The following is a 22,698-nucleotide window of genomic DNA, read 5'->3' on the forward strand; positions in this document are numbered from 1 at the left end:
TTTAAGCTTGCACCCAGGAATATTATCTCTTGAGAGGGTACTAGTTTTGATATCTTTTCGTTGACTGTGTACCCTAGGCATGTTAGAAGTCTTTCACAAATGCCAGATGTTGTAGAAGAATGTCCTTGTTCTCTGCTTGAATTAAACAGTCGTCCAAGTAAGGATATATTTGGATTCCTCTTTGTCTGCAAAATGCAATTACTGGTGCCAGGCACTTTGTAAAGACTCTGGGCGCAGTAGATAAGCCAAAGGGCAGTGCAGAGAATTGGTAATGCATTGTGCCAGCCTTGAATCTGAGGTTTCTTATGCATGATTGTCTGATTGAGACATGCAGGTATGCCTCTTTCAGGTCTAAAGTTACAAGCCAAGCATTCTTGCCCAGCATGGGCAGAAGCTGCTGCAAAGTCAATATTTTGAATTTTGGTATATCCAGGAATGTGTTCAGAATAGATAGGTCCAGTATTGGTCTCCAGGCTTTGTCCTTTCTGGGTACCAAGAACAGTCTTGAGTAAAATCCTATTCCCCTGCTCTTGCTGTGGTACTTGTTGAATGGCCATGAGGGATGAGACTTGTTTTTGTGCCTCTGCCCATTGATTTTTTGGCAGATCTGGCCAGCCGTTTGCCTTTGGCAGGGTATGGAAATGGAACTTGTAGCCTTGTGACACTATATTTAGAACCCACTCGTCCTGGGTTATAATGTGCCAATTTTGAGAAAAAAAAGTGCTAATTTTCCCCCTAAAGGTGCTGCTAGGAGGTAAGTGCTTGGTGCAGGCAGGGGGAAGTCATTGGGACTGTTTACTGTATGGTTGTGATTTGTCTTCTCCAACTTTGGAGGTAGAAGCACCCCATTGCTTTGACCTGTATGAACCTTGCGTCTGGGATCTGCCTCTAGGGCGTCTGGATCTGCCCCTCTGAGGTCTGTCTGACACAGGAAAGGACCAATTCTTTGTAGGCCAGTGTCTACTAAACCTAGGTGGCTGTACTTGTAAAAAATCTTTGACAGTTTGCAAAGATTTAGCTTTGTCCTCCATTTTCTTTAACACCTCTTCTGCCTTAACACCAAAGTATCATGCTGTAAAGGTGCATCTAATAATTTAACTTTGACATGATCAGGCAGATTTTGTTCCTTTAACCAAGCAAGCCTCCTAATTACAGAACCCATAACTGCGGCCCTGCAGGAGGCCTCCAAAGAATCAAAACCACACTGCAAAGTATGCTTTCCAACTTGTTCAGCTACATGCAATAAATCCTGCATTTCCTTGTTTTCTGCACATTCAGAGTTTAACAACATTTTCTGTTTAAGTAATGCCATGACATGTTGCTGATATTTGAGCATATGAAACTGACAGTTTAAGGCCCTTATAGCCAAGGTTGCAGATGTGTAAACCTTTTTTCCCCATCTATCCAGTGTCCTAGAATCTCTGTCAGAGGGGGTAGGGTTTTTTGCAGCAGAGGCCTTAACTCCTTTGGGACCCTGTGAAATAGTTTCAGGGTCCGCAGCAGGGTTTTTAAAAAGGAATTTATGAGAGTCAGGAACCCTGTAGTATCTGTCAGGCTTAACAGGAGCTGGAGTTAAGGAGTCAGGGGTCAGACTAGACTCCGAAAACACATCTACAATGTCTAACACAGGTGGAATGGCTAGAGGCCTGTGCTGAGGTAGTAAGTCCCTGAGCCTCTTTTTAGAGTCTGAAAAATCTTGGCTCTCCCAGTGGAAATGCTCCCTCATGGTGTGCAAGGTTTCCCCAAAAGAATAGTCCACTGGAGGAGAAGCTGAAGGTATAGATTTTTTAACATCAGTATCCTCATAGGGGGGAAGAGAATATTCCTGATCAGAAGAGGAATCAGAAAAAAATAGAAACCTGATCTGAAGATTCAGTCTGTCTCTTGCCTAGGCCTCTTATCAGGAGGGGGATGGGAACCCCTGATTAAGGTAAGCAAGTCTTCGGCCATTTTGAGCATATGTTTTTTGGGCATAGAGGCCTGACCACGTGGCTCTGGTGTTTGTTTCTTTGCTTTAGAAGGTGCTTTAGTCTTTGCCTTTGAAGCTGAAGTCGGTTTAATGTAAAGATGTTTGGGGCTGAACAGACCCTCAAAAGCCGGTGCCTGCTCAGCAGCTCCGGACCCATCTGAGGGAATAATGTCCGAGGCTCCAATACCTTGAGTTTCCAGAGGCATAGCCGACTCCACGTGGGAGTCAGTAGCGGCCTGCAACTCTAAAGTAATGGACGTCAGGGGCTGCGAAAGTGCCTCACTGAGAACCGGCGACTGGCTTAGGTGAAGCTTTGTAGTCGGTTTTGGGCCTTGGTTGTTACTGTCTCTCACTTTCTTTGCGTTTTTTGTGAACTCCGGTAGTCGGATGGCTGTCCGACGACATTTCTGGTTAATTAAACCAGCGTCCAAAATAGTTTAAAGCAAAATCATACCGACGCTTAATAGTGCGTTGGTTAAATCTAGCACAAAACAGACAACCAGAAACGTTGTGATCAGGGCCTAGGCAAGGAATACAGTAAGAATGAAAGTCCTTATGAGGTATTTGCTTTCCACAAGAAATACAATTATTTACTTTTTCTGACATCGGTCTGGAGTAAGAAAAAAGTTTTCCCAACGGGGTACTTAGCTTTATTGAAGACTTCGGATCTGAAACTCGAATACGAAAATCTCAGGAGTTGAGTTGGCCGACCGGCACTTGTGCACTGCTTCGGGCACCGCGAGGCAAGAAAGAGAAGAAAATGGTGTTGGCTGCTTATTTTATACCCTTATAGGTTCATAGGTTGGTACTGGGCTATCTGCCCGAAGGCATACATTTAGCCCAGCCACGTTGTGCGGTATTCACCACCCCTTTAATAGTTCCCTAGACCCTTGTACTAGCAGCTAGTACCCTTGGCCCCTATCTAGTAGTGCTGTTGGTGTGATCCCCAGTGTGAACTTTCTGTTACCCATCCACTCATCAAGGTTCCTCTTTTAGAGTGATAGTGAGGGGCTCTGTCTTATGTAGATCGGGACCCTGTTCCATAGTAAGGGAAGTCTCTGCGAAGGGAATCTATCCCTCCAGCATGTTCTATTCGTTGTTGTGTTGAGATTTATATCCCTAGAGCGTGTAGCTCGAGTAGATTTGGTTTTGCTAAGATTGAGCATGTTTAACAATTCTGGGTTGGACATGGCTCTGTATGTTAGACAGAGATCGCCTCTGAGAAAACGGTATGCAACAGAGAACAGTCTTAGCTTTTTCAATTGTGCTGCATAGGGCACCTGTTTGATGACCCGACGTCAGGGAAGGGGTGACAGCAACCGACGCAGGACCCAAGACTTTGGAATTCAGGCCGACTGAGGGCAACCTGCCAGCAGGATTACCCAAATGTAATGACTGCAACAGTGAAACACGAAGAACATCAATAGTTTCTTGTGGGGAGTTTATGGACAGCCACTGTAGAATGTCTTCAAGGATATTGGTGTTGTTGCCAGGTGGGATATAAATGCAGCCAATGTTTATAGATTTATGCTGGCTAATTTGTAGCTTTGTAAAGAGTATTTCAGCTTTATCAGCTTGAGGAACTTGTGGAGAGTTGGAAATAGTTACATTAATTGAAGATTTATACAAGACAGCTACCCCGCCTCCCTTCGTTGAGGTGCTGTCCAGTCGTATTACATTGTAACCTGGAGGAGTAACTTCATTGTCAGTGGTGGATGGCTTAAGCCAGGTTTCTGTAAGACATAGTATATCTGGGGAGTGTACTGCTAACAGGGCATGCAGTTATTGGATTTTATTACTTAGGCTACTGATGTTTAGGTGGCAGATGAGGAGAGACGTAGAGGAAATGTTTAAGTTTTGCAGGCTAGAGGGGATATTACATATTTGGTTGGATGCTTCTGATGGGGTTAGTCCTGGGTTGGGGTGGACGTCCCCATCCATTGTGAGGTTAATTTGAGAATAGATTATTAGTTTTTGAAGCTTGAATTATAGTTTGTAGTAATGTTTAGTTCTAGGGTTAACATAACTGACTCGAATGAGCTGTTGAGTTATTGTAATATGGGAGTTGGAAGTGAGGGGGAGTAGTGGCTGATTAAAGTTACGTGAAAGAGCATGCATATTGGTCTGTGATCTGGGGTAGTGGGAGCCTGAAAGGGAGAGATGTTCATAAGCTGTGATAAAATACGTAATTATCAGCATGGGTAAAAGGTAGTAGGAGGGCTTTGAATTGAAAGGTGGGGTTGAGGTTTGTAGAGGCATTGAAGAGGTTTTGCAACTTACAATTGTTTAAGAATGGGAGTGGGGGGTAGTAGATGAGGGTAGAGTAGAGAAATAGGGAGGGTGTTGTGGTTAGGGTGGGTCTAACAATTGCTGATTGGTTCTATAATTAAGGGAGTGGCAGTTGTGGCTATAAATTTAGCACATCTAGGGGCGGGAGGAATTTGGGGGCAGGGTGAGGAGCGGGGCTAATGCAAAGAAATCAGCAAGCAGTGGGAAATTATCAACACATTAAGTACAATGAGGCTTTTTTTATTTAGTCCTGTTCAAGTAAAATCTAAGTTGTCTGTGCACGTCTAAGGAATGCAGTATCCATTTCCCCTTTGTTCTGTGGATTAGGAAAGAAGGTTGGCAAATGAATGGACTGATTAAGGGCCATGCTGGATACCACCTTGGGCATGAAGGAGGGACTGGTCCAGAGGGATACCCTGCCCGCATGAAAGATGATGAAAGGCTCCACTGCCATGAGGGCCTGTAATTCAGATACCCTTCTTGCTGAAGTAATTGCTAAAAGGAAAGCTGTTTTCCAAGAAAGGAATTTTAAGTCCGCAGTGGGAGCTGGCTCGAAAGGAGGAAGTGTCAGCTTTTCCAATACAAAGTTAAGGTCCCAGGATGGAGTTGGAGCTCTCCTGGGTGGTCGTAGATTTTTTGGACCCTCTGAGGAACTGCTTAAGCAGTGGATGAGAGAAGAGGGGAGGTTCTGTGTTATAATGAGCTGAAATGGCTGCGGCATGAATTTTGATGGAGGAGAAAGACAGGCCCTTGTGAAGCATCTCAGTTTAAATTCTGAAGTAAATTGGGCACTGCTGTGCTCATCCCTTGAGATTGGTTCCAGGCACAGAATCTTTTCCATTTTTCAGCATAAGATTTTCTAGTACTAAGCCTCCATGCCTCTAAAATATCCATTACTGGTTTACTGAGGGATGGTAAAGGAGAGATTAGGTAGCCAGGCTGCTAGGTTCAGTGTTTGAAGCTAAGGATGCAGAATCTGGTTCTCCTGCTGAGACAATATGGTAGGAGTCTGAGACAGGTGCCATGGGGCCAACAGTGACACACTGCGCAAGAGGGGGTACCAGTGTTGGCGTGGCCAGTCTGGTGCAATCAAAATCATCCTTGGTTTGTCCTGTTTGATCTTTAGTAGTACTTTGGAGAGCAGAGGCAGAGGAGGAAAGGCATAAACTGATAGGGTTTTCCAGCTGAAGTGTTCCACAATGCCATGGTTAGTCTGCAGAGGGGGTAAGAATGTGTAACCCCCTGCTTGTTTATGTACAACATAACAGTGGTGTTGTCAGTCTTTACCATTAATTGTCCTGGAAGAATGTGGTCCCTTGAAGGCTGTCAGAGCATTCTGTACAGCTAACATTTCTTTTTGATTGATATGCAGGTGCATTTGACTTGGGTTTCATTTGCCCTGAATGCACCTCCCCGCCATGTGAGCCCCCCCCATGCATAATCTGATGCATCTGTTGTTAGGGTTTGGGCGGCAGGGGGTGGAGTGAATGGTAGTCCCTTGTTTTGGTGGCAGGCCTCTGCCCACCAAAGAAACTCTAGGCATAGGCAAGGTATGATAGGAATCATTGCTTCTAGTTCCTGAGAATGTTGACACCACAGGCTTTTTAGATACCACTGTAGTTTCCTCATATGCAGTCTTGCATATGGAATTAGAAGAATGCAGGAGGCCATGAACCCCAAGGCTTGCAGTATCTGCCTTGTCGATAGTAGGGTTTTTGTGGCCACTTGTTTGAAGTAGGTTGTCAAATAAATGTTTCTCTGGCATGAGGAAAGCCATCTGGGAAGTTGTATTCAAGCTTGCTCCCAGGAATATAATTTGTTGACAGGGTACCAGGTGTGATTTATTTTTGTTTATGGTGTACCCCAGACAAGTTAGCACCCTTTGTACAAAGGCCAGATGATTCAAAAGTACGTCCTTGGCTTTCTGCCTGAATTAAACAATCGTCCAGCTATGGGCATATTTGAATATTTATTTGCCTGCAAAATGCAATGACTGGGGCTAGGCACTTTGTGAATACCCTGGGCGCAGTAGATAAGCCAAATGACAGTGCAGAGAACTGGTAGTGATTGTAGCCTGATTTGAAGCCTAGGTATCTTCTGCAAGATTCCCCTGATTGGAATGTGCAGATATGCTTCCTTTAAATCGAGTGCAACCATCCAGGCATCTTTCCTAGCATAGGAAGCAACTGGTGAAGAATCAGCATCTTGAATTTTGGAATCACCAAAAAGGTGTTTACAGTAGACAGGTCCAGAATAGGACGCCATGAATTGTCTTTTCTGGGTACCAGGAAAAGTCTTGAGTAGAAACCTTGTCCTTTTTTCTCTTCTGGTACAGTATGAATAGCCTTTACGTTTAAAAGAGAGACTATTTGCTTTTGAGCCTCTGCCCACTGATTTGGGGGTAGATCTGGCCAACCTTTTGGTGCTGGTAATATGTGGAAATGAAATATGCATCCTTGGAACACTATATTTAAAACCCATTTGTCCTGGGTAATGAGTTCCCAGTTTTTGGCCTGCAGACCAATCTTTCCCCCTAAAGGAGCATTCAGTTGAGAAGTGCTTGGAAGTTTTAAAATCAAGTCACTGAGACAGTTTTCCATACGGGGGAGTCTTACTACTCCCAGATTTGGAAGCATAAGCCCCCACTGCTTAGTCTTGTGCGTACCCTGGGACTGAAACCTGGGGTTTCTGCTGTGTCTGGGTTTGGATTGAGAAGACCTGGAAGGGGCTGGAAAGGACCAATTCTTAGAGGGCCAATGCCTACTAAATCTTGGAGGCTGAACTTATAAGAAATCTTTAACAGTTTGCATAGATTTAGCTTCATCTTCCATCTTTTTAAGAACTTCCTCAGCTTTGTTGCCAAACAGGTGGTCCTGATTTAAGGGAGCATCCAACAGTTTAGCTTCAACATGATCAGGCAAAGATTGCTCCTTAAGCCAAGCATGCCTTCTGAGTACTGACCCAGTCACAGCAGCCCTGCAAGAGGACTCTAATGAATCAAACCCACATTGCAAAGTACGTTTTCCAACCTGTTCAGCAGAATGCATTAAATCCTGTCATGCTTTATTTTCAGCACAGTCAGGAATCAACATCATTTTCTGTTTAAGCAATCCAATAATATATTGTTGATACTTTAACATATGAAACTGACAGTTTAAGGCCCTAATGGCGAAGGTTGCAGAAGTGTAAACCTTCTTACCCATTCTATCCAGCGCCCTGGAGTCTCTATCAGAAGGGGTAGGGTTTTTGGCAGTAGAAGCCTTAATGCCCTTGGGTCCCTGTGAGATAGTCTCTGGATCCGCAATAGGATTTTTAAAAAGGAACTTATGAAAATCAGGAAAGTACAGTTGTGTACACTTACCATAAATGTAGATGTTAAGAGTGTATTCAATGTTGCAGTCATTACATTTGGGTAATCTGCTGGCAGGATGCCCTCAATCGGCCTGAATTCCAAAGTCTTGGGTCCTGCATCGGTTGCTGTCGCCTTTTCCATGACGTCAGGTTGTCAGGGGTATAAAACATGCAGCCAACGCTATTTTCTTTAGTTTTTCTTGCCCCAGATGTCAGGTGTCCCCAAAAAGGTAGCAAAAAAAAAAAAAATATATATATATATATATATATATATATATATATATATATATATATACATACATGCATCAATATAAACTTTACCTTCATCTACAAGCAAATACACCACATAGGTTGTAGAAGATAGAGAAGGAAAGATAAACTCCAGAATGAAAGGGGGGATGGCGGGAGGGTAACCTGGACTGCAACAGTGAATACACTCGAACATCTACATTTAAGGTAAGTGTACACAACTGTACTATGTTCTTCATGTTTCACTATTGCAGTCATTACATTTGGGTAGAATCCCAAAGCTATGGTTGGGAGGATGGAGCTAAACAGCATTAAGTGCGGCTATAAGGCCCTGCAGAACTGCAGTGGCAAGGCCTGCCCTGGACTTAGAGTACAAAGGCAAATGATAATGCTTTGTAAAAGTGTGAACAGAACTCCAAGTAGCAGCCTCTAGAATGTCTTTGGTTGGTACTCCTCTGAGAAAGGCTGCTGAAGTAGCTGCAGCTCTGGTGGAATGAGACCCAATGCCCTTGGGCACAGGTTTACCATGGTGTAAGCAGCAGAAATGGATGCAGTGGCTTATCCACTTTGAACTTGTCTGCTTTGAAATAGCCTTGCCTTCTGATCCTGCAGCATATGTCACTAGTAATTGCTCAGTTTTTCTTAGAGCTTTAGTCCTGCTCAAGTAGAATCTTAGCTGTCTGTGTACATCCAAGGAATGCAGAATTCTCTCCCCCTTGTTCTGTGGAATTGGATAAAAGGTTGGCAGATGAATTGTTTGGTTAAGAGCCACACTGGAAACCACCTTAGGCATAAATGTAGGATTTGTCCTCAGAGACACCCTGTCTGGGTAAAATATGATAAAAGGCTCTACAGCCATGAGGTCCTGTAGCTCCGAAACTCTTCTTGCTGAAGTAATTGCTAGTAGCAGAGCTGTTTTCCATGATAAGAACTTTATATTAGCGGTAGCAGCTGGTTCAAATGGAGGCAGGGTGAGCTTTTCCAATACATAATTGAGGTCCCATGCAGGTAATGGTGATCTTCTAGGAGGCCTTGCATTTTTGGCTCCTCTAAGATACTGCTTTAGTAAAGGATGAGAAAAGATTGGTGGCTCTGTATTGTAAAGAGCCGAAATGGCAGAGGCATGGATTTTAATCGATGAGAAAGATAAGCCTTTGTCAAGCAGCTCAGTTAAGTATTGTAATATCTGAGGAACATTTGGTTCTGCTGTATCAGTTCCTTGTGCTTGATTTCCAAGCACAGAATCTCTTCCATTTATCAGCATAAGATTTTCTAGTACTAGTCCTTCTGGTTTGACATCCATCACAGCTTTACTGAGAGGAGTTGTTTGTATAACTACAAGATCAGCCATGCCACCAAGTTCAGTGTCTGGTGTTGATTGTGCAGGATCTGTTTGTTTGCTGGGAGAGTAGTTGAGTTCTTTGAGGTAAGGTCCAAGCTGGGTATTGAGACAAGTTCCTTAGGACTGGGTACCAGTATTGGCGGGGCCAGTCCGGGGCAATTAGTATCATCTTTGGTTTCTCTTGTCTGACTTTTAGGAGGACCTTGGAAAGAAGAGGCAGAGGAGGAAAGGCGTAAACTGAGAGATAGGGCGTCCACTTTCCATGATTGTCTGTGATTAGGTCCTTGCGCAGAATCTTTTCAATTGATAATTTGAGGAGAGGCAAACAGATCTATGTCTGGGCTCCCCCATTTCTCTGTTACCATGCTGAAGACTTGTGGATTTAGCTTCCACTCGTGAGGGTCCATAAGGTTTCTGCTTAAATAGTCTGCCAGAGTATTTTGCTTTCCTGGAAGGAATTGAGCTTGAAGATGTATTTGGTAGGTCAAAGCTGTGTCCCACAGTGCCATGGCTAATCTGCAAAGGGGGTATGAGTGTGTGCCCCCTTGCTTGTTTATATACCACATGACAGTGGTGTTGTCCGTCTATCAGTAGTTGTCCTGGATGAAGTGGTGTTGTCCGTCTTTATCAGTAGTTGTCCTGGATGAAGTAAGTCCTTGAAGGCTGTTAGGGCATTTTGAACAGCTAGCATCTCTTTCTGGTCGATATGTAGATGCATTTGTTTTGGGGTCCATATGCCCTGAATGCATCTTCCTGCCATGTGGGCCCTCCAGGCATAATCTGATGCGTCTGTTGTTAAGGTTTGGCTGGCAGGGGGTAGAGTGAAGGCCCGTCCCATGTTTTGGTGACATGCCTTTGACCACCACAGAAATTCCTGTTGTAGGCAGGGTATGAGAGGAATCATTGTTTCCAGACTGTGAGCATGTTGACTCCATAAACTTTTTAGGTACCATTGAAGTTTCCTTATATGCAGTCTTGCATATGGAATCAGTAGGATGCAGGATGCCATGAAGCCTAAAGCCTGCAGAATTTGTCTTGCAGATAACTGGGTTTTTGTTGCCATCAGTTTGAAGTAAGTAGTCAGTTGCCTTTGCTTGTCTGACGTGAAGTAAGCCATCTGGGCAGTTGTATTCAAGCTTGCACCCAAGAATGTTATCTTTTGAGAGGGTACCATTTGTGATTTCTTTTCGTTTATTGTGTACCCTAGGCATTTTAGAAGCCTTTTCACAAACGTCAGGTGTTGAAGAAGAATGTCCTTGCTCTCTGCTTGAATGAGACAGTCATCCAAGTAAGGGTATATTTGTATACTTTTTTGCCTGCAAAATGCAATTACTGGTGCCAGGTACTTTGTGAAGACCCTGGGCGCAGTAGATAAGCCAAAGGGCAGTGCAGAGAATTGGTAATGCATTAAGCCAGCCTTGAATCTGAGGTATCTTCTGCTCGACTGTCTTATTGGGACATGCAGGAATGCCTCTTTTAGGTCTAATGTCGCCAGCCAAGCATTCTTGCCCAGCATGGGCAGAAGCTGCTACAACGTCAGCATTTTGAAATTTGGAATGTCCAGGTATGTGTTCAAAATTGATAAATCCAGTATTGGCTGACAGGCCTTGTCCTTTTTGGGTAACAAGAACAGTAGAGTAAAAACCTTGTCCTTTTTCCTGTTCTGGTACTGGTTGAATGGACCCCATATCCATGAGGGACGTAACCTGTTTCTGTGCCTCCGCCCATTGGTTTTTGGGCAGATCTGGCCAACAGTTTGCCACTGGCAGTGTGTGGAAATGGAATCTGTATCCCTGTGATACTATGTTTAGTACCCACTTGTCCTGGGTTATTAACTGCCAATTTTGAGCAAAAAGTGCTAATTTTCCCCCTATGGGTGCTGCCAAAAGATAAGTGACTGGTGTAGGCAGAGGAAAGTAATTGGGACTGTTTTCTGTAGGTTTGCGCTTTATCTCCTCCAGATGTGGTGGTAGATGAGCCCCATTGCTTTGACCTGTATGAATCTTGTGCCTGGTATCTGGAACCCTTTGGGCGTCTGGATTTGCCCCTTTGAGCTCTGTCTGACACAGGAAAGGACCAAGTTTTTGTAGGCCAATGTTTACTGAATCTTGGTGGCTGCACTGGTAAGAAGTCTAGCAGTTTGCATAGACTTAGCTTTGTCTTACATTTTCTTTAAAACCTCTTCTGCCTTAATACCAAACAGAGTATCATTCTGTAAAGGTGCATCTAGCAATTTAGCTTTAACATGATCAGGCAAATTTTGTACCTTTAGCCAGGCATGCCTCCTAATCACAGATCCAGTAACTGCAGCCCTGCAGGAGGCCTCTAAGGAGTCAAAACCACATTGCAAAGTATGCTTTCCAACCTGTTCAGCTGCATGCAATAATTCCTGCAATTCTTTATTTTCTGCACATTCAGAAATCAACATCATTTTCTGTTTCAGCAATCCCATAACATGTTGTTGATACTTAAGCATATGAAATTGACAGTTTAAGGCTCTGATTGCCAAGGTTGCAGATGTATAAACCTTTTTTCCCCATCTGTCCAGTGCCCTTGAATCTCTGTCAGAGGGGGTAGGATTTTTTGCTGTTGAGGCCTTAACACCCTTTGGACCCTGTGAAATAGTTTCAGGATCAGCAGCAGGGTTTCTAAATAAAAATTTATGTGAGTCAAGGGCCCTGTAATATCTGTCAGGCTTACTGGGAGACGGAGGTAAGGAGTCAGGGATCAAGCTGGACTCTGAAAACACATCGTCCACAATGTCTAAAACAGGGGGAATGGCCAAAGGCCTGTGCTGAGGGAGAAGGAAATCCCTGAGCCTTTTTTTTTTTATTCTGAGAAGTCTTGACTCTCCCAGTGAAAATGCTCCCTCAAAGTATGCAAGGTTTCCCCAAATGAATAATCCTCAGGAGGAGAAGCAGATGGTATAGACTCCTCTGCATCAGAATCCTCGTAGTGAGGTATAGATAATTCTTGATCAGAAGAGGAATCAGAAGAAATAGAAACCTGATCTGAAGATTCATAATCAGTGTCTTGCCCAGGCCTCTTATCTGGAGGAGGATGGGTACCCCTGATCAAGGTAATACGGTCTTCAGCCATTTTGATCATCTGTTTTTTACGCATAGAGGCCTGTGTACGTGGCTCATGTGTCAGTTTTTTAGTTTTAGAAGTTGCTTTTGTCTTTGGTTTTGCAGCTGTCGTCGGTTTGATATACAAATGTTGAGGTCTGAATACACCCTCAGAAGCCGATGCCTGCTCAGCGGCTCCAGACCCATCCGAGGGAGATACATCCATCGGTCCAATACCTTCACAGTATCTTGCGGCATGCCAAACTCCACATGGGTGTCGGTAGAGGCCTGAAACTCGAAGGCAGCGAGTATCAGGGGCTGAGAAAGTACCTCACTTAGTACCGGCGACTAGCTTAGGAGAAGCTTCGTCGTTGGTTTTGAATCTTGACTGCCTTTCTCTGTCCTTTTCTTTGCATTTTTTATGTACTCCGGTAGTCGAATTGCTATCCGACGACATTTCTGGGTAGTTAAATCTGTTTCCAAAATACTTTGAGGCAAAAATATACCGACGCATAATAGTGCGTTGGTTAAATCTAGCACAAAACCGACAGCCAGGCACGTTATGATCAGGGCCTAGGCAAGGAATACAGTATAAATGGAAATCCTTATGAGGTATTTGCTTCCCACAAGTAATACAATTATTAACTATTTCTGACATCGGTATGGAGCAAGAAAAATGTTTCCCCAATGGGGTACTTAGCTTTAGTGAAGGCTTCGGTTCTGAAACTCAAACTTGAATATTTCAGTAGTCGGCCGACCGGCACTTGCGAAATGCTTCTGCTATGGGCACCGCACGGCAAGAAAGACTAAAGAAAATGGCGTTGGCTGCATGTTTTATACCCCTGATGACCTGACATCATGGAAGAGGAGACAGCAACTGACGCAGGACCCAAGACTTTGGAATTCAGGCCGACTGAGGGCAACTTGCCAGCAGATTACCCAAATGTAATGACTGCAACAGTGAAACATGAAGAACATCCCTGTAATATCTGTCAGGTTTTCTGGGAGCATGAGGCAAAGAATCAGGGGCCAAACAAGATTCCGAAAAGGCATCATCAACAATGTAAAGTACAGGAGGTATAGCTAAAGGCCTATGCTGAGGCAGAAGTAAGAAATCCCTAAGCTTCTTTTTCGAATCAGAAAAATCCTGCTTTCCCAGCGGAAATGCTCCCTTAGAGTGTGCAAGGTTTCACCAAAATAAAAATCCCCTGGAGGGGAAGCAGAGGGTATAGAGTCCTCTGCATCAGACTCCTCATAAGTAGATAAGGGTAAATCCAGATCATCAGAAAAATCAGAATCCTGGTCAGAAGATTCATAAATATATTCAGTCCTAGTTCTCTTAGAAGGGGGTGGTTGGCTTCCCTTGATTAAAGTTATAAGGTCTTCAGCCATTCTTATCATTTGTTTGTTAGGCATAGCGGCCTGGGCGTTGGTTTCTTAGGCATGGTTTGAGATTTAGGCCTTAAAGAAGAAGGAGGCGTTGGTTTAATATGCAAGTCCGTAGGCCTTAATACACCCCCAGAAGCCGGTGCCTGCACAGCGGCTCCGGACCCATCCAACGTAGAGACAACCACAGGTTCCAAAGTTGAAGCATCTCGCGGCATACAGGACACCGAATGGATCTCAGTAGAGGCCTGCGAATCAAAAGTAGTGGGTATCAGGGGCTGCGAATGCACCTCACTGAGTACCGGCGAACTGGTGACTGGCTTAGGAGAAGCGTTGTTGGCAGCTTTGGACCTAAGTGGCCTGTCTCTGTCTTTATCTTTGTGTTTTTTCGGAATGCCGGTAGTCGGATGGCTTACCGACGACATTTCTGGATAATTGAATGGAGAACCAAAATATTTAAAGGTGAAAATATACAGACGACGGATAGTGCGTTGATTAAATAAGACAAAACCGACAGCAAGGTATGTCGTGGTCAAGGCCTAGGCAAGGAATACAGTACGAATGAAAATCTTTGTGAGGTATTTGCTTTCCACAGGAGATGCAATTATTAACTTTTACTGACATCGGTAAGGAGCAAGAAAAAATTTTCCCAATGAGGTACTTAGCTTTAGTTGAAGACTTCGGTTCTGAAACTCTAAAACAAAAATTTCAGGAGTCGGCCGACTGGCACTTGCTAACTGCTTCTGCTTCGGGCACCGCACGGCAAGAAAGACTGATGTAATGGCGTCGGCTGCATGTTTTATACCCCTGACGATCTGACGTCATGGAAGAAGGGACAGCAACCAAAGCAGGACCCAAGACTTTGTTAATCAGGCCGACTGAGGGCTACTGCAAAAAGATAACCCAAATGTGATGACTGCAACAGTGAAACATGAAGAGCATCCAGTAACTGCTGCCCTGCAAGATGCTTCTAGGGTGACAAAGCCACATTGTAAGGTATGCTTAGTTACTTGACTTGCAGAATGCATTAACTTGTAACTCTATTTTCTGCACAAGCAGGGAAAGAAGGTATTTTTTGTTTGAGGAGTTCCATGGCATGTTGCTGACATTTCAGCACATGGAACTGACAACGTAATGCTCTAATAGCAAGAGTAGCAGAGGTGTATACTTTTTTACCCCATCTGTCTAATGCTCATGAATCCCTATCTGAGGGGGTAGGATTCTTAGCTGAAGTTGCTTTGATTCCTTTATGTCCTTGAAAGATGAGCTCTGGATCAATAGGATTTTTGAAAGGAAATCTGTGAGAGTCGGGGACACTATAGTATCTGTCAGGTTTCCTGGGAGCAGGAGGGAGGGTGTCAGGGGTCAGACTGGAGAGTCCATAAAAACATCATCCACAACATCCAGGACAGGAGGAATGGCCAGAGGTCTGTGCTGTGGAAGATCTAAGAATTCAGTCTCTTTTTTGACTCGGAAATGCTCCCTTAAAGTATGTAGAGTTTCCCCAAAGGAAAAGTCCTCGGGTGGAGAGGCTGAAGGGATGGATTCTTCTGCATCAGAATCCTCATAAGCAGAGAGGGGTTGCATATCTTCATATTCAGATGCATCACAGTCATCGGACTCCTGTTCACATAAAACTACTGGGGACAAGTCTCTTTCTTTTGGAAGGGGTAGCCTGGCTTTCCTCTGATAAGCATTATAAGGTCTGCCGCCATTTTAAGCATTTGAGACTGAGGCAAGGATGCAGGGGCCTGAGCTTGGATCATCTTTTTTTTGGTGTGGTTCATACTATGGGCCTTAAAAACTCAGTAGTTTTCGAATGAACTGTAGACGTGAAAGAAGTCGTCGGTCTGTGTTGAGTATCAGCAGTGCAAAGTACTTCCTCGGAAGCTGGTGCCTGCTCAGCGGCTCCGGACCCATCCATGGTAGAGACATCCGCAGGTTCCTTAGTCAAAAAAGAGTCTCGCGGCATACCAGACTCTGAAAGGGTCTCGGTAGCGGCCGACGAATCCACAGAAGCAGGCATCAGGGGCTGCGAAAGCGCCGGAGGACCAGAGAACTGACGAAAGTGTTGTCGGCAGTTTTGGAATTGTGCGGTCTATCTCTGTCTTTATCCTTACATTTTTTCGGAAGATCGGTTGTCGGATGGCTTACCAAAGCCATATCGGAAGTCGAGGACTAACAGCGAAAATATCTAGCTACAATAAGGGCCCGACAATGCATAGTTCTGGCGTTGAACAAAGCACAAAAGCGACAGCAGGGGATGTCGTGGTCTGGGCCTAAACAAGTGATGCAGTAGGAATGAAAGTCTTGGTGTGGTATTTGCTTTCCACAAGCGAAACAATTGTTAACGTTTTCTGACATCAGTTAGAGCAAGAAACAAGGATCCCCAACGGGGTACTTAGCTTTAGAAGACTTCAACTTCAATTCAAAAATGAAAAACTCAGGCAGCGGCCAACCGGCACTCGTGTGAACTGCTTCTGCTTCAGGGTCCTCGGCAAGAAAGACTGATGTAATGGTGTCGGCTGCCTGTTTTTATACCACTGATGACCTGACGTCAGTCCTGGAGCAATAGCAACTGACGCAGAAATACTAAGCCTCTGGTATTCGGGCCGACTGAGGGAACCCTGGCAGGGATAACCCAAATGTGATGACTGCAACAGTGAAACAAGAAGAACATATGGCAAGTTACTACGTTAACCCATGCACAGAGCTCTAAGAAAGGAAGCAAAACATAACTTGTGGAAAGAAATAAAGGTCTGTTTTGGAGCTACATAATGATATGACCAGATATAAAGGTGTCCTGTGAAATTAGTTCTTAAGATGTTCTACCATGTAAATTATGTCAACAACAGTTGCAAAAACAAATGTAAATAAAACAGGTTAATGTCTATTATAACACATGCATCATTACCTTTTCACTCATTCCATATTTGGTCACCATCATTTTTGCTATTTTGGTAGCATTGTCAAAATCACTTGATGCACCTACAGGGAAAAAAATGGATGATTAATTAATCCACACACAGAGTAATAACACATGTACGCACACATAACATCACACCAAAGAACACTGAAGTAACAGTAATGCAACAGCCCTTAAATTATATAAAAGTTAAGAATAAGTATTTCTTTGGATAGTTAGGTGTCACTTCATGCACAAGTAGTTGCCCCACCTGCCCAGGTAAGGGCTGGCTAAGCTGGAAGACTAACTTCCTCAGAGATCACACACCTTATCTTGACTGAGAAAAAGCTTTCTGTAATCTACTTAACTAAATATAAACTGTCATGACAGATAACACATCTCATTATTCTATTTAAAACTCGACCATAAATCTCCTAACAAATGGTAGCAGAGACTGAGCATTTTACTTAAATCAGTGTACCAAACACCTGTACAAATGATAGTATAGTTCTACCGTAACACCTCAGTGATTACTCTCACCAAGATTGCCGTCTTCAAAGAAAGGAGTAATTTATCTGCAACCTTCCCCAGCACTATTAGTGCATTAATAGGCTAACAATTATTCCACTGTTTTTTTTTAATTCTACCTTTATGAAAAGGTATTGGCCTCTCTTTCCAAGTTCATGTAATTCTAACATAATCAAAGAATGACTATGTCAGTAAGCACATTAACAAGAACATTAGCTAGATTATTTCAATAAGGTCTCGGAGCAACTCATCTAGCCCTTGTGCTTTATCCTCCTTAAAAGCTAACAGCGCCCTCTTCAAATCTTTCCTCTCAAAACACAGTTTCCTGAGATCTATAGACAGTAAGCAACCAGTCATTTCACATTTCCGGCTTTGCCAGAATCAAGTCTCCTTTCTTAAGGTGGTACTAAATAGGTCTGGGAAGAATTTGTAAGTGCTCATATAACTATCTAGGTTAGTCCTTAATGCAGCTAGAGCACTGTTTCTTATTATGCAGGAGTACCTTACTCCACAAATGAGGAACACACTGGGATGAGAACCTGTCTTGCAAGTGCATCCTATGAAAGTTTTGATAGAGATTAAGGTTTCTGTGTACATGTGTTTGAGGAGCAAATAGTTCTACAAAGGCAAAGAGTAGGAAGGTGAGGTCTTTCGAGGCCAGAAACCCCAAACATGGATCACCACAGAGGAACCTCTAGGAAACAGAATACAGAGGGCAGGCAGCTAATCGGTCTGGCCTGCGCTTTTCTTTTAGTTAGGAACCTCTAGTGTCTTACCCAAGCAAGTGATAGGTTTCAAAAAGTACATACATACCAAAGGGGGCATTATATTCAATAATAGAGAGGGATTTTCTATTAATAGTAGAGACGTGATGATCAATGGATAGGGGGTCATTAAAACTATTACCTAGATTTCTATTACACTGTCAACCTTAAGGTGTGTGTTGTCTATTTGGTGTGCTGAGAAGTATTTATTTTTACCAGAATGAACTATACTGCATTTTTGGCATTATGTTTGAGGTCGCTATTCTTGCACCAGTTGTTTGCCTACTTCAGACCCTCCTAGAGTACCTTCACATCAGCTAATGCTTGAATAATAATCACTAATTTACAGTCATCAGCAAATTCTGTTAACCAAATGCCCATAATACTGGGTTGCAGATCAGAGAAACAAATGCTATATAGAAAAGGATCCACATTACTGAGCATTGGGGAACTTGAGTGTCTTTTTTACTTAAAGAGGTGGTGCCTGAAGCACTTGATCCATCTAACAATCTATTTTTCTATCTACCACAATACAGCTGCACTGATGCTTAAGTTCACCAGTCTGCCAATGATGGCTGCATGGGGGTTGTGCCAAAAGCCTTGGTCAAGTCCAAGTATGCATATAACTGTCAACAACCGTTTCAGATTCCCTTTCAAAGATGTCTTAAAGGTAATGCAGGCAAGAGCTACAGTGGATATTAAAAAGTTTACACACCCCTGTTAAAATGCCAGGTTTTTGAGATATAAAAAATGAGACCACAGCAAATCATTTCAAAGCTTTTCCCATCTTTAATGTGACCTATAACTTGTACAATTCAACTGAAAAAAATCTGTTAGGGGAAAAGAAATATAAAAAATAAAAAACGTACAACAAGCTGGTTGCGCACACCCTTAAACTAATACTTTGTTGAAGCACCTTTTGATTTAATTACAGCACTCCGTCTTCTTGGGTAGGAGTCTATCAGCATGGCACATCTTGACTTGGCAATATTTGCCCACTCTTTCTTGCAAAAGCACTCCAACTCTGTCAGAATGCGAGGGCATCTCTTGTGCACAGCCCTCTTCTGGTCACCCCACAGATTTTCTACTGGATTTAGGTCTGGGCTCCAGCTGCGCCATTACAAAACTTTAATTTTCTTCTGGTGAAGTCAGTCTTTTGTTGATTTGGATGTATGCTTGAGGTCATTGTCGTGTTGAAAGGTGAAATTCCTCATCATCTTCAGTTTTCTAGCAGACGCCTGAAGGTTTTGGGCCAAAGTGACTGGTATTTGGACCTATCCATAATTCCCTTCACCTTGACTAAAGCCACAGTTCCAGCTGAAGAAAAGCAACCCCAAAGCAAGATACTGCCACACCATGCTTCACTGTGGGGATGATGTTCTTTTGGTGATGCGAAGTGTTGACTCTGCACCAAACGTAACTTTTGGAATTCTGGCCAAAAAGTTCAACCTTGGTTTCATCAGACCAGAACACATTTTCCCACATGCTTTTGGGAGACTCGATGTATTGTTTTGAAAATTTTAGCCAGGCCTGGATGTTGTTCTGTGTAAGAAAAAGGCTTCCCATCTTGCAACCCTACCCCATAGTCCAGACATACGGAGAATACAGGAGATTGTTGTCACATGTAGTACACAACCAGTTCTTGCCAGAAATTCCTGCAGCTCCTTCAGTGTTGCTGTAGGTCTCTTGGCAGCCTCCCTGACCAGTTTTCGTCTCGTCTTTTCGTCAATTTTGGAGGGACATCTATTTCTTTGCAACTTCCCTTTTGTCCCATATTTTCGTCACATTTTGATGATTGTCTTCACTGTGTTCCATGGTATAGCCAATGCTGTGGAAATTTTTTTGTACCCTTCTGACGGATACCTTTCAACAATGAGATCCCTTTGATGCTTTGTAAGCTCTCTGAGAACCATGGCGTTTGCTGTATCGGGCAACTGAGTAAATGTCAGGAAAATCCTACTAGGACAGCTGAATTTTATTGGGGGTTAATCAGTCTGTCTCTAATTGATGGCAGGTATGTACCAAGAAGACTGAATGTTATAATTAAATCAAAAGGTGCTTCAACAAATTAGTTTAAGGGTGTGAACACTTATGCAACCAGCTTATTGTACGTTTATTACTTTTTATATCCCCCCCAACAGGTTTGTTTTTCAATTGACTTGTATAGGTCACATTGAAGACAGGAAAATTTTTGAAATGATTTACTGTGGTCTCATTTTTTTAGATCACAAAAACCTGGCAATTTAACAGGGGTGTGTAAACATTTTACATCCACTGCACCTCTGAAGCCAATATGACCCAAGGGGTAAAAAATCATCAATGACTAGTTTTAGAGGCAGAAAAGATACAGTCCATGGCTTTACAAACAAGGCTGGTAAGACTAATGGGTCTACAATTGCCAGCTTCAATGACTGGATTGCTCTTACAAAGGGACACCTTGATGCCTGGAAAATAGACATCAGTGATGCAAGCCTTATGCAAGACCAACATTGCAAGAGATTTAACAGTGGTTTTGATAACTCATGTTTGGAGATAAATATACAAGATCTCTAGTAAATTATCAGGGTCCATGGAAGTTGTGTTCCTTGTTTTAGATAGGACAAACAGAATTTGTTCCAAAGTGATCTTGGGGAAGGTCAGAGACTGAGAAAAGTACAGTTGTGTACACTTAGCACAAATGTAGATGTTCGAGTGTATTCACTGTTGCAGTCATCACACTTGGGTTATCTGCCTGCAGGTAGCCCTCAGTCGGCCCGAATACCAGTGACTTAGTATTTCTGCGTCAGATGCTGTCGCTCCAGGACTGACGTTGGGTCGTCAGGGGGTATAAAACCAGGCAGCTGACACCATTACATCAGTTTTCTTGCCCCAAATGTCAGGAGCCCCCCAAACAGGGAGCTAAGTTATGGTGGGGAAAATACCACCAGCAAAAAGTAAATATCAATACCAATACCCCTGAAAGGGGTGAGTAACAGCCATACAGAGAGAGAGAGAGAGAGAGAGAAACAGGGGGCTGAAGAGAGGGAAACCAGGACTGCAACAGTGAATACACTCTAACATCTACATTTATGCTAAGTGTACACAACTGTACAAATGTTCTTAGTGTTTCACTGTTGCAGTCATCACACTTGGGTGGATTCCCAAAGCTGAAGAAGGGTGGAGGCAGTCAAGAAGAGTCGGGGCTGGCTAGTGTGCCTTGCAGGACTGCTATTGCAAAACCTGCCCTGGATTTGGAAAAGATAGGCAGGTGGTAATGTTTGGTGAAGGTGTGTACAGAACTCCAGGTAGCAGCTTCCAGGATGTCCCTGGTGGGGACTCCCCTGAGAAATGCTGTAGAGGTAGATGTTGCCCTAGTGGAATGTGTTCTGACCCCCTGAGGGGTTGATTTCCCATGGTGCTTGTAGCAGAAATGGATGCAGTGTGCTATTTGGAAATTGTTGGTTTTGAAATGGCCTTGCCCTCTGCCCCTGTTGCAAAGCTGACTAGAAACTGGTCAGATTTTCTGAAGGGATTAATCTCATCAAGGAAGAATCTGAGCTGTCCGTGCACGTCCAAGGACTGCAGGATCCTTTCCCCTTTATTTTGATGATTAGGGAAGAAAGTTGGCAAATGGATGGATTGGTTGAGAGCCACAATGGACACCACTTTAGGCATAAAGGAAGGGTTAATCCTGAGGGTAACCCTGTCAGCATGGAAAATAATGAAGGGTTCCACAGCCATACGTGTTTGTAGCTCAGACACTCTTCTAGCTGAAGTGATGGCCAGAAGCAAGGCTCTTTTCTAGGAGAGGAATTTTAACTCAGCTGATGTGGCAGGTTAAAACAGGGGAAGTGTGAGCTTTTCCAGTACAAAGTTAAGGTCCCAAGCAGGGGTGGGTGCTCTCCTTGGTGGCCTTAAGTGGTTTGCCCCTCTCAGGAACTGTTTGATAACAGGTTGCGAGAAGAGAGGTGGCTCAATGCTGTAATGAGCTGAAAGGGCAGAGGCATGTATCTTAATGGAGGAGAAGGACAGGCCTTTGTGGAATAGATCTGCTAAGTAATCCAGGATTAGAGGCAGAGAGGGTAGAGTTGAGTCCCCTCCTTTAGACTGAATACAGGAGCAGAACCTTTTTCACTTATCAGCATAGGATTTTCTTGTACTGGGTCTTCTGGCTTCAAGAATGACATCCAGCACCTGCTTGCTTAGGGTTGCTGGCAAAGAAATTAAGGAATAAGTCATGCTGCGAGATTTAGGGTTTGCAGTTGTGGATGCAAAATCTGTCCCTCCTGCTGAGAGAGCAGGGTTGGGTTCTGGTGTAGGTGGCACCGGTGGCGGGCTGCATAGGAGTGGGTACCAGTGCTAGCGGAGCCAGTCCAGAGCAATCAAAACTGTCCTTGTTCTGTCCTGTCTTATCTTGAGAGAAGGGGCAGAGGGGGAAAGGCATAAATTGAGAGATTTACCCATTGAAAAGATGGGGCATCCACTTTCCAGGCCCTGCTATGAGGAATCCTGGTGCAGAATTTGCTGAGCTGGTGGTTGTAGGGGGGGGGGGGCAAAAAGATCCACCTCTGGGGTCCCCCATTTCAGAATCAGAAGGTTGAAAGTGCTGGGCTCCAATTGCCACTCATTTGGGTCTACGAGATTTCTGCTTAAGTCTGCCAGTGAGTTTTGTTTGCCTGGCAGGAATTGAGCTTGCAGATGGACTTGCATGTACAAGGCTGTGTGCTACAGGGCCATGGCTAACCTGCACAGTGGGTAGGAGTGGGTTCCCCCCTGCTTGTTGATGTACCACATAAATGTGGTGTTATCTGTTTTTATTACCAGTTGCCCAAGAAAGAGAAGGGATTTGAACGCTGTTAGGGCGTTCT

General features: G+C 43.8%; 1 protein-coding gene across 3 annotated transcripts in view; it reads right to left on the minus strand.

The window, feature by feature from the left end:
- Positions 1-22,698, minus strand: part of YME1L1 (YME1 like 1 ATPase) — a 1,802,807-nt gene that overhangs the window by 166,081 nt on the left and 1,614,028 nt on the right. For all 3 annotated transcript variants that reach the window (XM_044064545.1, XM_044064544.1, XM_044064543.1), the window contains one exon: positions 16,569-16,642. In XM_044064545.1, the coding sequence (XP_043920480.1) occupies positions 16,569-16,642 (74 nt within the window). The remainder of the gene's footprint in view (positions 1-16,568; positions 16,643-22,698) is intronic.

The sequence above is a fragment of the Protopterus annectens genome, chromosome 3.part0, assembly GCF_019279795.1.
Source record: "Protopterus annectens isolate FY-2018-M chromosome 3.part0, PAN1.0, whole genome shotgun sequence".
NCBI classification, from domain to species: domain Eukaryota; kingdom Metazoa; phylum Chordata; order Ceratodontiformes; family Protopteridae; genus Protopterus; species Protopterus annectens.